A 16,665-nucleotide genomic window follows, 5' to 3' on the forward strand; every position below is an offset into this window, starting at 1 on the left:
TAAGGAAAGGAAAGGAAAGGAAAGGAAAGGAAGGAAAAGGAAAAAAAATAAGAGAATTGGATGCAGAGATTGGATGGCAGATGTCTGCCTCCAGGATTGCTTTGCAGTGAGAGGCTGGGATTGGTAGCTGAGGTACCCAGCAGATGGGCAGCTGAGCTGTCTGTCAAGCAAAAGCTGTTAGGAAAACAAACCCTTTTCCATTCAAAAGCTGCAGAACATTTGCAGCTTGGCAAACTCTAACCAGAGCAAAAAAAGTTTCAGCACTAATAAATGCCTTTTGCTCAAGACCCAACCTTAATTTCATGCATCCTATTGTGGTTTCCATTTCAACATCAGGTCTATGGAAATATCAAATATTTCAGCTTTGGCTCTTGGCCCTGTGTCAGCTTTCCCTGATGGTCTTTGCTATGTTAATGAAAAAGATGTTTCAGACATTTAGCATTGTGAAAATGAGGATATTTACTTCTGGGTCTGTTGTTCAGATTTTTCTCACTGTGCCTGCAGCCTGTGCTGAGCAACTTCATCTCAATGAAGCTGTCCCTGCTCACAGCAAGGGGTGTTGGACCTTTAAAAGCCCTTCCAGCCCAAACCATTCTAATTTCTCTATTCTGTGTAGTTTGGCTCCTGAATGGCCTGAGTTGAGAAGAGATAGTGGCAAAAGTGGGGTTTAATTCCTTCAAATAAAATGATTTTAATGTGTCGATGAAAGCAAATGGAAGAGAACTAAGTAATAAAATTTTTCTTGACTTTCAGGAGATCCTAAATAGGTTCCAAGCAGAAAAGGAGAGACTTTATTGGACCAAGTAATGACAATGGAAAGGGTGAAGATCATAGGTTAAGACTGATGTAGAGGTAAGAAGCAAAAACAATTGTATGGCCACGATTCATAATACATTTTGTGGTGTTCCTTGCAGTTTTCTCATGGGTCCTGTGCTCTTTAGCAGAATTCAGAGGTTCTCAGAGAGATTGGTCAAGGAAGGAAGGGGACTGACACCATAAAGTCAGGCTTGGAGAGGATTTTGAGAAATTCTAGTGAATGAGGAGGAAAAGGATGCTGAATGAAAATTTAATACCAACAGCTGACAAGTAATAAACATCAGAGAAGTGTGAAGTGTTTTTTACACTGCCCAGACCATGGAACTGATTTCACCAGCTCAGAAACCCTCCCCTGTGGTCACTGCAAGAAGACTGGGGGAATATCCTGGTGTGGGATGAATACTGGAAATCTTCACCTGTCTGCCTGTCTCAGTTGTCACTGGCCCAGGAGCCCTGTGACTGCTGCTCACCCACCAGCTGCAGGAAGCTGGAGGAGAGGATTGCAATGACCCCAAGGTCTGGAAATCATCCTGAATGCACTGGCTCGTGGTGTATTTTGGGAAGTCTGCTCCAACTCCATGTGCTGCTCCAACCTCCCTTTACATCAAGCTCTGAACTGTCCCCACAAGCTGACAGAGCAGGCTCAAAGCTCTTCAACAGGTTGAGCTTCACCTGCCAGAGCTTTACCTAAGACCAGCAGTTCACATGGCTCCAGCAAGACCAGGAAGAGTTGTAGGTCTTCTGCCTCCTATTATTTTATTCAAACAATTTTTTTTAATGCAAATGAGGGTCAGTGATGGGAGTCACAACTTTGTGGCACAACTGAAGGAGGATGCAGGGCTGTGTGGCTGCAGCAGTAGAAAATCCTTAGCAGTGTCCGTGGACTTGCATCCAGCTGATAACCACTGCTACAGTGTGTGAGAAGGTGGGTGAAGAGGGGGTAAGGGTTTCCCTGTGTGTAGAATCACAGAATGGTTTGGGTTGAAAGGGCCCTTAAGCTCATCCAGTTCCAGCCCATGGGTAGGGAAACCTCCCACCAGACCAGGTTACTCTAAGTCCTATCCAACCTGGTCCTGGAGATTTGGCATCCACAGCTTCTCTGGGCAATCTGTGCCAGTATCTCACCACCCCCACACAGAAGATTTTCTTTCCAATTCTTAATCTAAATCTCCCCTCTTTCAGCTTGAGACTGTTCCTATCTTGTCCCATCACTCCATGCCCTTGTAAAAAAGGACATCCCCAGCTTTCCTGCAGCCCCTTCAGACACTGGAAAGTGCTCTAAGATCTCCCTGGAGCCTTCTCTTTTTCATAAGACCTTGTCAGACCATGTTCTCTGTTGCATGGGCAGGGACATCTCCCACCAGACCAGGTTGTTCTATGCCCCATCCAACCTGGCCTTGGAGATTTGGCATCCCCAGCTTCTCTGGGCAATCTGCCAGTCTCCCACCACCCCCACACAGAAGATTTTCTTTCCAATTCTTAATCTAAATCTCCCCTCTTTCAGATTGAGACTGTTTCCATCTTGTCCTATCATTCATTGCCCTTCTGAAAAAATCCCTCCCCAACTTTCCTGCAGCCCCTTCAGACACTGGAAAGTGCTCTAAGGTCTCCCTGGAGCCTTCTCTTTTCCATAAGACCTTGTCAGACCATGTTTTCTGTTGCATGGACAGAAGGGAGAAGATTGCCCTGATGCCTCCCATACATTCAGCAAAGGGACAAATGCATTCCTGGTATGAGGACAGAGAAATGCAGGGAAGGGAGAACTTCTGCCCTGGTGAGCATGGAGCTATCCCTGACCTCCCCACTGCAGGACATGTCCCTACAACACCATGGTAAAAAACCAGAGCTTTAGGGAAGGTTGACATCCTGATGTTTTCGCATGAGGATCTCAGGATAACTTCAGGAATTCAAGGAAGGATAATGCTGCAGAAGACTTTTACCCCCAGCCCTATTCCTGTTTTCACCTGACTACAGTCCCAAGCCCCAGAGAAGCACCTGGATATTTTCCAAGGAGAAATGTGCTGCGAATTTTCCAAAGAGAATGGTGGTGCCCTCTTCCCATTTTAATATTTCGATGGAAACTTTCCCAGACATAAATTCTTGAAGCTTTTTTGACACCAATCCACTTTGTGGCACCTCTATACTTTTCTTAGGTTCTTCTGCATCTCCTCATATCTCCTCTGCCTGAATATCCTACTCCTGGTTTATGTATTTGAGATCTTTTGGGGATCTGCCTCTGGATAATGGAGTGAATATGTGAACCTCCTCCATAGATATCTTCTTTGCCCAGAGAGCTGAAAAAAGGGCTGAGGTGAAGGCAAATATACAAAAAAGAACAAGACTTTCAGGTGGAGGGATCATAGAATCCTAGAATTGGCTGGGTTGGAAGGGACCTCAGAGCTCATCAAGTCCAACCCTTGATCCACTCCCCCCGTGGTTCCCAGCCCATGGCACTCAGTGCCACATCCAGGCTCTTTTGAAAGAGCTCCAGGGATGGAGAATCCACCCCTTCCCTGGGCAGCCCATTCCAATGCCTGATCCCCCTCTCCATCAAGAAATTCTTTCGAATGTCCAACCTAAACCTCCCCTGGCACAACTTGAGACCATGGCCTCTTGTCTTGCTGAGAGTTGCCTGGGAAAAGAGCCCAACCCCCCCCTGGCTCCAACCTCCTTTCAGGGACTTGGAGAGAGTGATGAGGTCTCCCCTGAGCCTCCTCTTCTCCAGCCTCAACACCCCCAGCTCCCTCAGCCCTTCCTCACAGCATTTCTGCTGGATCCCTTCACCAGCCCAGTTGCCTCCTTTGGACCTGCTCCAGCACCTCAATCTCCTTCCTGAGCTGAGGGGCCCAGAACTGGACACAGGACTCAAGTTGTGGTCTCACCAGAGCTGAGCACAGGGGCAGAATCCCTTCCCTGGACCTGCTGGCCACACTGTTCTTTATTGATATTTGGTTTTAATTTACTGTCAAAAATACTCTATTAAATATGGACTAATATTCAGGCAGTGTATATTCTGCATAAATACATCTCCTTCATTAAAAATTCAAGTTCACCCTTTAACATTAGTGGTAAAACCACACGGCAGATTTTTCTTGATAGTGGTTTCTGAAGTGTGTGCTTCACTACCCTAGGAATCCTCCAAGTGATTTGTCTGCAGTCACCTGAGAATTCTGCTGCACAGCTACAAAATTCACATTTGCCTCCTCCAGACCCCATCTTCCCCGTTACAACATCCAAGCACTGGTCTTAGGAGCAAAAACCACAAGAAAAGGGCTTGATACAGTAATCAAAGTTAGTATGGGAAGAAACCTCATGAGTAAACCTAAACCTGTCTAAACAGAAAAAAGCCAGGAAAATATAAATATATTTTATGGTTTCTATCAGCAGAGGTTATCACACTCAAGGATGAGTTCTTGGCCTCTTCCTGTTGAACTTGAGAGGAAAAAAATAACTCTGGCTTCAAAGAGAATGAAGAATTACCCTGGGATTACTGGAGTCACCAGTGATGAGCACTTTGCTTCTCCACTACCCTTTCCCACATATTTATTAATTCTTTTTTTTTTTTTTTTTTTTTTTTTTAAATAAATTTAAAGAATGTAATTTATTTTAGAAGACTACAGGCTGAAAAAAGAATCCCAAAAATTGCTTGCAGAAGAGGGGGTTGAAATCCTCTTGTTTAAAAGGTCTTCAAATGGAAAATTCAGGTTTTGGCTACCCAACATTTTCTTAAAATTGTCTGTTCTTGCACTAACAAAAGTACACACTCAAAATATTATTTCTTAGGGGGTGAGTATGAAATGAAAAACTGGGAAGCCACAAACTAAAATGTATATTATCTCTACATCTGTGGAGATGTTTAAAGGGAGACCATATGCTTAGTGGTAGAACTGAAGAGTTGTATTGTGGCTTTTTTTTTTTTTCTTATGCATTCAAAATGTTTAATTTGATGTACAGTGGAAATAAAAGGCTGCTGTCCCTCTTGCTCACTGTCAATTTAGCAACTAAATGGATCAATGGAAGATTTTAAAGGGGAAGTCACTCCACAGATTTTGTTTTCTGGTCAGATGTATCTTCTACATCCATTTTCAGGGAGGGTAAACACATCTGGACAGGCCAAATGGCAAAATTTCCATACCCATGGAAAAGGCCATGGGGTCCAGCACCTCCTCTGAACCAGTGATGAGCTCCATGTGGGGGTGAGGTTCATCCAACTTGACCTTAGTTATCCATAATTTAGGTTTCTCCATCTGAGAGCTGATCAGTGAAGATCTTCTTAGAGATGATGCCAAACACTTTTAGGGTATGGTTCATCCATCTGAATGCAGATATCCAGCATGGGATTCATTTTGAATTAAGACACACAGCTTTAAAGGGGGATCTCACTAAATACATTATTTCAGATCTTAGCATCTTAGCACCCAGCCTCCAGGATCTGCTCCTGTGTCTTTTTTCCCAGCTCTTTCTGGCTGTTCCAGATACTCCAGGGCATCCTAACTGGCATTAAGCACCCGTGTCTAGGCAGCTGAATGGTATCCCAGATATCTCCATTTGGGTTTTTCTGCATGCCCCAGGCTTCCATCACTTAAGTGGAGAACTTGTCAGTAATCTGTGGAGTTTGGGAATGTGCTAGCAAAATATAGGCACTCACTTTAGGCTCAGCTCAGTCATTGGGCTCCTTTTTGACCTGATTTCCATGAACTGTAGGAGGAGTTGAGACAACCAGGACACAGAGGTATCCACATGTAGGAGAAATGCCTAATTTCCCCTACTTGGGAAATGCCTGATTCCCTTCCCTGTTAGGAGACCTGTCTGGATGACTGTCCATACCATACAGGCCTATATTTATCCAGATGATTTTTTTTTTTTTTGCACATCATTGTGGATATTTCTCTACTTTTGGAGAGCATCCTTGAGTACAGGTAGGGATTCCCAAGGAAAAAAGCTCTCACTGGCATGGAAATACCACTCCAGGAGCAGAGGGAGAGATCACCTGTCCCCCACAGAGGGGATGTTCTTTCTGCCAGCCAAACCTGGCAAATTCTCTTTAGGGGAGGTGGAAAGTCAGGTTGATGGAATCCACACCACTGTGTAATGGAAGAGAACTGATCAATGGCTTTAACATGGGAAGATCATGGAAAAGTCATTGGCAATGCAGAAATGAGTTGGGTTTAAATTCACATTTGCACAGACCAATCCAGATTGTATCCCTTTCTGGAATTTTCTATTGAGATGTATATGTGGTTGATTGAATTGTGGTTGATTGATTTATTCCTGAATGAACTTGCAAGCAGAGGGGGAGCCCAGTGCAGAAGGTGGGAGCTTTCCTAAGCCCTGTTTGACAGCTCAGGTGTCTTATGAACCAGATTTCTTTCAAGGGCCAACTCATCCCACCTGGAATTTCAATTCCCACCCCCAAATAAGCAAAACTCCTATCACAAAACTGGATGCCATAAATTAAATCTCATTACTGAAGAACATTAAATATTTTCCCTTCCGTTAAATAATTCCCCTTCCATTTTCACCTTTCAGGTGTCAGATACTCCAAACAGCTCTTACTCTGGCAGTACCCAGGTTTTATACTTGCTGCAGTGAAATTATTGTGGAAATTATATCTTCCTCAGCTTTGCAGGGTCTGGCTTGCCTCATTTCCCAAAGATATTTGCAATAACCAAGGAAGGTTTGGTACATGGCTCTTGACTCCTATTTAGCAGCTGAATGATGAGAATCTGCTCTGGTTGCTCTGATGAGAAGAGTTCAAATTGAGCTTGAGAAAGGTCTCCTGTTCTCAGTGAGGTGGTAACACTGATTAAATCACCATTTCTGTTGTTCTCTTTGCAAGAAGAGAGAACAGCAATTCCCAGAAGTGTGTTAGAGGGCAGAAACAGAATGGGAGTAAGAAAACTGGAAAAAGAAGTGTCCAACAACAAAATAATTTGACCTCAGTGAAGTGTGATCCCCAAGAAGTTCCTACAGGCCAAATGCTGGCTCTTTGCAGAAAGGTTTTTTACCTGCTGGGAAGCTTACTTTGAAATAAGTTCCTCTGAGGTCACTTGGAGATTGGGAAGGAAAAAGAGTGATGTGTTCAAAGCTTTGCACTCCCTAAGTGATGTTTCTTTTCATTCCCTCAACCTCAATTTTGCAGGAAATTTATATTTTGTTAGTATTACTCAGCTGAAGGAACTGCAGACTGTTGTTCTTTGCATCTCAGTTTTCCAGTGTCTTGGCATTCTGATTCCATCCTGCCTTGGGATGCAAAGTGTAAAATGTTTTAGATATGCTACATATGTGTGTGCATAAAGCAAAACAAAATGTTCTTCCAGTTTAGGTCTGGAATTGCAGAGATGACGTATTTTGACATTTGGAGCAGAATTACATTTTGGCATTTGGAAATAAATATTGATTCATACCAAACTGTTTCATTTCAAAACTGTCATCTCAGTTTGAAAGTAGCATTAAAATGGCATTTGCAGCTGAAATGTCAATTTAAGAAGAAAATGTTTCAGCTTAAATTGACATACAGGAACAAAACATTTTGATTCAAAATTTCCCCTTGTGGGGGAGCAAAAAATTATTTTCTGTGGTTGTCAAAACACATTTCCTTCTGAATTGCACTAATTTTCCTGAAGCTGGAGTTTTCTACAACTGTGACAACAAAATCTATTTGATGCAAAACTATTAAACCATCCCAGCACTTTTTATTCTTGGTTGATCTAGGGCCCAAGTGAAGATGGACATGTTTGTGCTGCCAAGCAGAGCAAACTAAAATATTCTTTAGGCTCATTTTTGTGACAGGTGCTGATAAAGAGCTGGCACTACCATCATCACCCAATGGATTCCTGCCAAAAATGCTCCCAAACAGCTCTGAGCTGATGCCCAGCCTCACAAGAGATGATGGATACACCTGACTGCTGAGGTTCACTCTCTGCAAGAGATAAGAGGCATCAGTTGCAGTGGTTTTTGCTGGAAGGGAATGGAATGGAAGGTGTGAGCTCCTCTGCTGGGTTGGCTTCAGGTTGTCCTCCTGATCTTATTATTTCTTTGCTGTGTTCTTCTCAGATTTCATCCTCTTCAATGCATATTTCAGCCTCCTCCATGCTCTCCAACTCTTTAAAGGTTGCTTTTGCCAGTGTCCTCTTAGTGCCCCTCAGGACAGATCTGAGTTTTCTGGACAGCACATTTGGCCAATGTCTGTAAAACAAAGAGAGGAGGAGTCAGCAATCTTGTTCACTGAGAACATTATAATAATTGCATTATTTTGCATCAGAAACATTAGACATTCCCACAGCCATCAAGAAGCATGATGCCAGGAGGGATGCTGGCAGAGAACTGGAGGATCTTGGTGGTCTCATCACCCCTGGAGATGTTGGGACACACAGAGGACATCCAGGGACAGCCCCTTTCCAGATGTAAATGACACCTACATATAAACAACCAGAGGGCTTCAGCTCTTCATGAGGACCATTCCTCACCCTGCATCACAATCCTCATGCCTGACAGAGATTCCTTGTTAATTCTGGGTTTGAGGACATTCCCTGTCACCAATAAGGAATCTGAAGGTCCAGCTGCTCTGACAGCCCCATGATCTTACCAGGCCCAAGACAGGGTGGGCAGAGAAGCAGAAAAATCTGAAAACTCTCTCAGATCCAGGTATGGTTTCAATGCCTTAGCCTGGGGCTGTTCTTAAGAGCAAAAACTCTGCTGAGTACCAGGGCTCCAGAGCTGGGCTAACTGGGAGACTCCATCTAAATAAAAGGACATGATGGAACTGAAGAAAATCTTTTGTTATGATGGTTCTAAGTGTCCATGATGCCCAGGTTCTATCATCTGCCTGTAGGCACAGGTTGAGGATAACATAATGGGGGAGCTCAGAGACAAAACAAATATCAAGGACTTATAGAAGGCCAAAAGATGACTGCATGGCAGGTCTTTAGGTAGGTCTCAACTCTGCATTCATCCTCTTCTGCACAGAGCTTCACATGCAATAAAATTTACTGTGTTAAAGAGAAGAAAACACCATTCCAGGTATTGTAAACAATAAACCAAATTCTAACCCATAGCAATAACACCATCGTGATTACAAAGAAATTAGAAAGAAAATATTGAGGAATTTTTTGTCTACATGTATTTATGGTTTTACATTGCACACACCATAATTGTGTACAAGGAAAAAAATCAATTGCTTTAGAGCACAAATATGTGTTAAACTGACTACACAACCACTACAGGAGTCCCACCAGTACAATCAAAGCTCTTGAAAGAAAGGGAGCAAATGTTATGAGGCCTGAGGACTTTTCATGGTAATAACAAAATATTGTAGAATTGCTTATCCTTGAGAAACAAGACTGAGATGGGATCTTATTAATGTCTACAAATATCTGAGGGGTGTGTTTCAAGAATCTCTTTTCAGTGTCCAGTGTCCAGAAATAGGACAAGGAATAACAGGTTTGATCTAGAACATTGGAAGTTCCACCTCAACATGGGGAGAAACTTTCCTGTGAGGGTGACAGAGCACTGACCCAGACTTCCCAGAGAGGTTGTGGAGTCTCCTTCTCTGGAGATTTTCAAATCCCACCTGGATGGGTTCCTTTGTGACCTTCCCTGGGTGATCCTGCTGGGGCAGGGGGCTTGGACTGGATGAGCTCCTTCCAATCCCTGACATTCCATGATTCTATGATTCTTATGACATTGCCCTTAATGACAACACAGGAGGAACTGTCCTTAGAGTATCTAATACATACAAATAAAATATATACATATAACTGAAGTATATAAAAGACTATAGCAAAGTCAACCAGCAGCACTGGCACCAGAACCAGGTATTCAGGGCTGACACTTGTGCTGTAGCATTACATATCTAATGCTTTTTTCTTGCTATAATTGAAAGGAATTTTATATTATTATTATTTGATCTAATGTTCTTTAGATGGTGTTTGATGGTCTGGTTACCTGTTCCTCCTGAATGGCTATTAAATCTGGATGCAACAGGAGGAGAGCCAGGACCTCCAAACTCAGCAAAGGGCATTTTCCCTTCACCCTCACACTCAGTGAGAGACCAAGGTGTCTGCCAAGGATAAGGAGGGCAAAAAACAGGGAAGAGAAGAAATCAAAAATATATCAGTCCAATGAGATTTAGAATTTAGTGGAGGGGATCAACCCTGGCAATTTATTTATTGAACATTATGAGAAAGAGAGAATGCTCTCGTTAAAGATGATCACAACTGATTTGCAGCCACTAGGGAAACAAGGAAAATAAACTTTTGTTTGTTTGTTTAGGTCTTTCTGGTATTGGATAAAGAAGATATTCCTTCCAGTGTGTTACTGGGAGGTATCCCTGGGTATACCCAGGGACAGAACAAGTAGCTGATGCAGAGTGGAAGAAAGAGGGATGAGAAGCAAGTTAAAATTTTGGAATAAAATTAACCATAGAAGAGAGTGTTTGGCTTCTGCAGTTCTGCTTTCAATCTTTGGAGAGATCATGAAGGCAAAATCACCTAAGGTTATCCCAGAAGTGGGGATGGAAGAGAAATAGCAAGGTGTAATTATATGGGTTTCTTTGTAGGGTTTGGGTTTATTTTTTTTTTTCATTTTTGGGGACAGAGAGACATGGGATAAGTCTAGGGATCCCTAGAAGTCATGGACTTCCCTGTGGGACAGTTCTAGGCCTTGAAGGACAGAAAGAATCCCTTTCTCCATATCAGAAGCACTGTAAAATGTTGGAAGTGGTCTGAGGATAGTGCCTAGCAGTATTTGAGATTCCATGGTTTATCCTACGTGGTCTTCAGCTGCTCTTTCATCTGCCAGCCTTGCCCAAGTGTCTCTGGAAACCATGGAATGCTGGCCTGAATCCCACTTGAATGAAAAATAGAAGGTTCATGTAAAGATCCCAGATCTTAGATTCAGGACACAGTGGTATAGCTAAAAGATCTATCCCAGGGTGACTTTGCACTTTGGTGTTCCTCATGCTTTGCTGCATGTTTTTATCAAGATCCATCCAGAACCATCACTTCCCTTCAAAATCAGGTGGCAACCAAGGACAACTGAGGCCACAGTTTCAAGGTTAAAGGATTCAATTCCTGGACATGAGGAGCAGAATCCTGACCTTCCTCTAGATTGCAGACCAGATAAATACCCTGAAAATACTGAGATGGGGATCCCTGTCTCATCATGGCAAGGACTGTTAATAGTTTATAGTCCCAGACTAATGGCACTGTAAATTGGGTGAATGGAATATAGATCACTACACCTGAGATCCTTGTACAGACTTCCTTTATGGCTGTAAAGGAAAAACAAGTTTATTGATGGCATGGTCTCTTTCATCATAAATGTCTAAGATAGATTAACTGGAAAAATCACTCAGCCACCAAGCAGGCACTTGGGAATAAGTGGTTGTTGAGAACATAATTGCCTCCACTGAAAGGTTCATGCACACAAGAAAGATTGAAGTAAGATTGTTGGAAAGCTCCAGGTATAAATGTCTTATTGATTTTTCTGCCATTTCCCATGACTTGAGCCAAGTGGGTTAATGAGGACCTTCTGTTCTCTACAATGTGCTGCTAAGCAGCCTTGCTTCAGCACAGAAGTTTAGGTCTGTGGGTCATAGATGTGCTAAATATTTTCTTTATCAATATACAGAGCATTTTTGTCAAGCAGGGCTGACTCAAGTGAGATCTTTTTTGTCTCTGGCCATGGAGGAGTAGCTTGGCTTCAGAAGTTTAGATCAGCAGGGCTGTCATCTGGGCCTTATCTTTAAAAATTAAAAATCTCTTGAGGAACACAAAACAGCCAGTAAGACCCCCTGAATCTTTACAAGTTGTGACTGGGAAAGAGTTAAGTGCAGCCAAAAGTGCTGTGCTGGGTTTTATCCTTGGGAGAAAATTGGATGGAGTCTTCAGATGCATCTCTCAGCTTGATGTGCTCTGTCCTAGGGGTTTGGAACCATCCTAATTCTCTCTGGGTTTTCACCCACCTCTCCCTTTTTCTGAGAAAGTAGGAACTAAGCAAAAGTTAATTCAGAGACACTGAGTGGAAGCATTCCTGTTGCTTTCAGGGGTATTATTAAAAAAAAACACCATACAGCACTGCCACAAGACATCAGACCCTTTGTGTAGGGGGGGTCTGTGCATGTTTATATCTCAGCCTTGCTCTGGTAGCACCTATTTGATCAGGCACCTCAGTTCATGCTGTTATAGTCCATGCAATGCCTGAATTCCAACCAAATCCTCCTAAATCCACATTTATTCCTCCGAGCAGTAGGTGCCAGAGTGATGGAGAACAGAGCTTCACCCTGTTTCTTGTCATGAGATATGGAATTATAGCAGGAGATATTATTCATTTCAGGGAAGGAACTTGGATTCTTCCAGGCTTGAACTCCAACTTTATCTCTGTATTTAGCATGGACTGGGCACGTCCTGGCACAGTGCACATCAGCATCCAGTGGGCTGATAATACCCTGCAGGTGAACACAGCAATACTAAATGTTTTTGAGGAATTAATCTGATAACAAGTCACAGATTTGCCAGGAAATTACCCAACAAGGCCAGTACAATGTTTAGACAGCTTTGCTGCTGTGCTGAGCACCTTTTGGATGAGGGATTGTAAAAGAATAATATATATTTTCATAAAAAAAAAAGAAAAAAGAAAAAAGAAAATAGAAAATAGAAAGAAGAAAAAAAGAAAAAGAGAAAAAAAGGAAAAAGAAAAAAGAAAAGAGAAAAGAAGAAAAAAGAAAAAAAGGAAAAAGAGAAAAGAGAAAAGAAGAAAAAAGAAAAAAAGGAAAAAGAGAAAAGAAGAAAAAAGAAAAAAAGGAAAAAGATAAAAGAAGAAAAAAGAAAAAAAGGAAAAAGAAGAAAGAAAAAAAGAAAAAAAGAAAAAAAGGAAAAAGAAGAAAGAAAAAAAGAAAAAAAGAAAAAAAGGAAAAAGAAGAAAGAAAAAAAGAAGAAAGAAGAAAAAAGAAAAAAGAAAAAAAATAAAACCAAAAAAGCATGACACTAAAACCAGCAGAACGCAGACAAATAACACAGAAGCAGACACAAAACAGCAAAGCTACGTTGGGATTCTCCTACAGCTACTACCTCAGATCTAGGCCCTTTTGCCAAGGAGTTTTTCAGCTTTCCTCCTTTTGAACTCTGCAATTTCTTCCAAGGGTAACCCATGAGCTTTATACCTGCAGTGAACACGTAGGGCATTAGAGAAAGAACCAGTTCAGTTTCATCTGCAATAAAGAAAAGACCATAACAGAGAGTGGAAGAGGTCTCCTGGTCTGAAAAGGAAAACAAATCTTGGGCCTGGTTCTGATTTTATTTCTTCCCCTCTTGCATCATTCCAGCTCCACTTCTGGCAAAGAGGGTGAGGTTGAGTGATTTTATTTTAAGTGCAATCTGTGTAGGGATTTCCAGAGGGCTCCTGGCACATCACTGACCCTTCTCCCAGGGTGAGATGAATGATTCTGTTGACTGGGGAGCACAAACCACTTATGTGTCCCAGCTCTATCCTGAATCCATTAAACAAGATGAATCCTGAGATAATTATTCCCTTATTCCTCTGATCTACCCCCTCATTCATCAAAGGGAAGAGCAGAACAAAACAGCTGTGAAGATCTTGCCTTTTGCTCTTCCAGGGCTGTTGCTTGCAGAAACTCCAAAGCTCCCAGAGCTATGGGCACATTTCCAAATGGAAATCCTCTTTAAGTGTCCCTAGGGACAGTCAGTTTTCCCTGAGAGCTTAGCACAAATATAACAGCTTTCCCCAAGGGGGAATGGAGTCAGGTTTCCACCCTTTTGCCAGTTCTGTCCTACAAATGGCAACATCAAACCAAGCTGTCCTTCCATGCCTTACCTAAACCCTTAACTCTGAGATCTTTCATTTTTGCAGAAGTATATAAACCATTATTATATATATATATATTTATATATTTATATATGTACATATATATATATATATAAACCTGTTTATAAAGCATTCCATGAATGCTGGTGCTTTTAGAATCATAGAATCACTTGGGTTTGTGTTGGAAAAAAAGCTTTAAGATCATCAAGGCCACTTGCTAACTGCCAAGCCCACCACTAAACCATGTGCCCAAGCACCATGTCTACACATCTTTTAAATACCTTTTAAATACCTTTTAAATTCCACCACTTTCCTAGGGAAGTGCCAGGGCCTGGCAACCCTTCTGAGCTTGGCCCTAGGGAAGCCAGGAGGATAAAATCCTGAGGATCTCAATAAGAAATGGCTTCTTCTGGAAGCAGATTCCCAGAAGAATGATAAAGAATAAGTAATAATAAATAATAACATATTATAATATATTATAAACTATATATTAAATTATTATAGTACGTTGTAATAATAATTAATAATAACAAATCTCACTCAGGTGGGATTTATCTCTCTGAAATTTAGCTTTCTGCAACATAGATGACTTCATGTGAGTCCACTATCTTTGGCTGTCTTCTGAGCCAGTGGAGGGAAGAAAGCTCAGCTGGAAAACAGGGAGGGTTCATCCCAAAGTAGATTTGCTATGTGGGGCAGCAGAGCTGCACCTCAAGTGTCTCTTTCTCTGCATTGCCTCTAAAAGATGTATAAGTTGACCAGCCGAGCTGGAGGTGTCTCTGGTAGAGGTAACTTTAAAGTAAATCCTACCACTTGGAGGGGGAAGAGGAATAGTTTTTGTCTCCAGCTCCTCTATGAAAGCAACAGCAAAATTCAGCCACACATGGGGAAGCATCAGGGGTCTGAGTCCAGCCAGCAGGACCAGGTCCTGGGCTGCATCACCAGCAGCATCACCAGCAGCTTGAGAGAGGGGATTCTCCCTCTCCACTCTGCTCTTGTGTAATCCAGGGTTCAGTTTTGGGGTCCCCAACAGAGGAAGGACATGGAGTTTTTGGACTGAGTCCAGAGGAGGCCACTAAGATGCTCAGAGGGCTGGAGCAGCTCTGGAGCCAGGCTCAGAGAGTTGGGGTTGTTCAACCTGGAGAAGAGAAGGCTCCAGGGAGACCTTAGAGCATCTTCCAGTGCCTGAAGGGGCTCCTGAAAAGCAGGGGAGGGACTTTGGAAAAGGGAACGGAGTGATGGGATGAGGAGGAATGCTTTCAAACTGAAAGAGAGGAGATTTAGATTAGATCTTAGAAATTCTTTACTGTGAGGGTGCTGAGCCCCTGTCCCAGGGTGCCCAAGGAAGCTGTGGCTGCCCCATCCCTGGCAGTGTCTCAGCCCAGGTTGGATGGGGCTTGGAGCAACCTGGGCTGTGGGAGGGGTCCCTGCCCATGCAGGGGGTTGGAACTGGATGATCTTACATGGTTTCTTCAAACTCAGGTCATTCTGTGATTCTATGAGCTCCTGAACTCACTGACTAAGAAAATGGAGAGGGCTGATTCTCCATTCTTCATCCCAACATCTTACAAAACCCCTCTGAGTGAAGTCAAGTGTTGTTTTTCCTAGGTCCTCTCTTCTCACCCTGCTTGTTTACAAAGCCAGCAGGAAAAAAACTCTGTAAACTCTGCACCCCAGCTCCCTGGACATTTGATGAATTTGCCTTCTCTTTTCTGCATGTGGTGCTTTTCTCATTAGAAACACAAGCCCCTGGCTTGAACCTTGAAGAGCCAGTTCAGCTTCTAGTTCCCATCTTGTAGACAGAGAGGCTCAGACCCATAAACACAGCATCTTTATGACTTGGCCACTGTGTACCCTTTCATAGGGATAACTGCAACTCAAATTACCTTGAGACCTGAGTTAGAAATGCAGACATTTTCTTCTCTGCCCTCCTCTCACTCTTTCTTATCCCCTCTTTGCAGGAGCAATGTGTGGCACAGATGGATGCCCTGGGTAGCCCATTACACCTCACCTCTGTGGTCCTGCTCCAAGCAGCCTTGGAGATCTTTCCCAGACTGCTTCCTATCCACTATTGTCTTGGAACCAGTCAGGATTTTCTCTGGAAGTTGTTTCTAAAGTCCTTTTTGGTTTTTTTAACCCATGTTTCATTGTACTCCCAATTTATTTATAATGGGTGGTAGCGTTGCAGAAAAAGGTTGTCTGGGGAGCAGAAGAGGTTGAAAGCAGCTCTGAGATGATTTCTTCTTGGTCCTCTTCTCTCCTGCCCCTCAACAGAGTTATTCAGAACTTTTGGGCTGCTGTGTGATGACCAAGACTCTCTAGATGGAACAAGGAAGAGCAACAAGTCCTGATGGGACAGGGATCTCATCTGGACAGCCCAGACAGCAGGTACAACACCAAAAAATGTTCCTAGGCTCAAGCCGGCTCCTTTTGCTTCTCTTTTCTAGGGAACTATGAGCAGATCCATGGAGAACCTGCAGCCAAGGCTCTACTCCAGGCAACCTCCCTAGAGGAGACAGGAGAAACTACTGGGCACATCCAGGAATATCTGGGAATAGCTCAGCCCTGCCTGAGCCAATGCCTTCGAGCCAGAATACATCCCATAAGGCCAGGCAGGTCCTGAGCAGTTTCAGAACTGGTTTTCCCTAAATCCATAGATATATCCACAGACACAGAAGAAAGGGTGATGCATTGAATCATGTTACAGCCCAACATTGCCCCTCCCTGGCTTTGTTTCCCTTCTCACCACTGCTTTTAGGGTTTCTTGCTCCCAGCAGTATTTCTCCAATCTAAAGCTCGAGCCCATTCTTCCAGAAGCCTCAGCTTGCTCAAAAAAAGCTTGTTAAAATACTTCAGCTGAATCCACCACATTCCAAGTCAGAATGAACTTGTTCAAAGGGAGATGACCCAGTGGCTTTCATTCCCTTTCTCCCCTCAACCAGATTTCAGAGACAAATTCTCCTTTCTCAGCTGCATTATGCAACATCCATGACAAGAATGTTCCTCTTCTCTTCATTTTGCTGT

At 42.9% G+C, this 16,665-nt stretch overlaps 1 protein-coding gene and 1 long non-coding RNA gene across 5 annotated transcripts in view; one reads left to right on the top strand and one right to left on the bottom strand.

Moving 5' to 3' along the window:
- The window catches only part of LOC139806363 (uncharacterized), a 281,537-nt gene that overhangs the window by 121,048 nt on the left and 143,824 nt on the right, over nucleotides 1-16,665 (top strand). The gene's annotated exons all lie outside the window — the stretch shown is intronic.
- Nucleotides 6,485-16,665, bottom strand: part of GUCY2F (guanylate cyclase 2F, retinal) — a 60,091-nt gene continuing 49,910 nt past the window's right edge. For 2 of the 4 annotated variants that reach the window (XM_071763550.1, XM_071763368.1), the window contains one exon: nucleotides 6,485-8,004. In XM_071763550.1, coding sequence (XP_071619651.1) covers nucleotides 7,869-8,004 — 136 coding nt within the window. In that variant the 3' untranslated portion in view covers nucleotides 6,485-7,868. Of the gene's footprint in view, nucleotides 8,005-12,887; nucleotides 12,980-16,665 lie in introns of all 4 variants that reach the window. The other 2 variants (XM_071763459.1, XM_071763620.1) reach the window with 2 other exon arrangements.

Source organism: Heliangelus exortis, chromosome 1 (assembly GCF_036169615.1).
Source record: "Heliangelus exortis chromosome 1, bHelExo1.hap1, whole genome shotgun sequence".
Classification (NCBI taxonomy): domain Eukaryota; kingdom Metazoa; phylum Chordata; class Aves; order Apodiformes; family Trochilidae; genus Heliangelus; species Heliangelus exortis.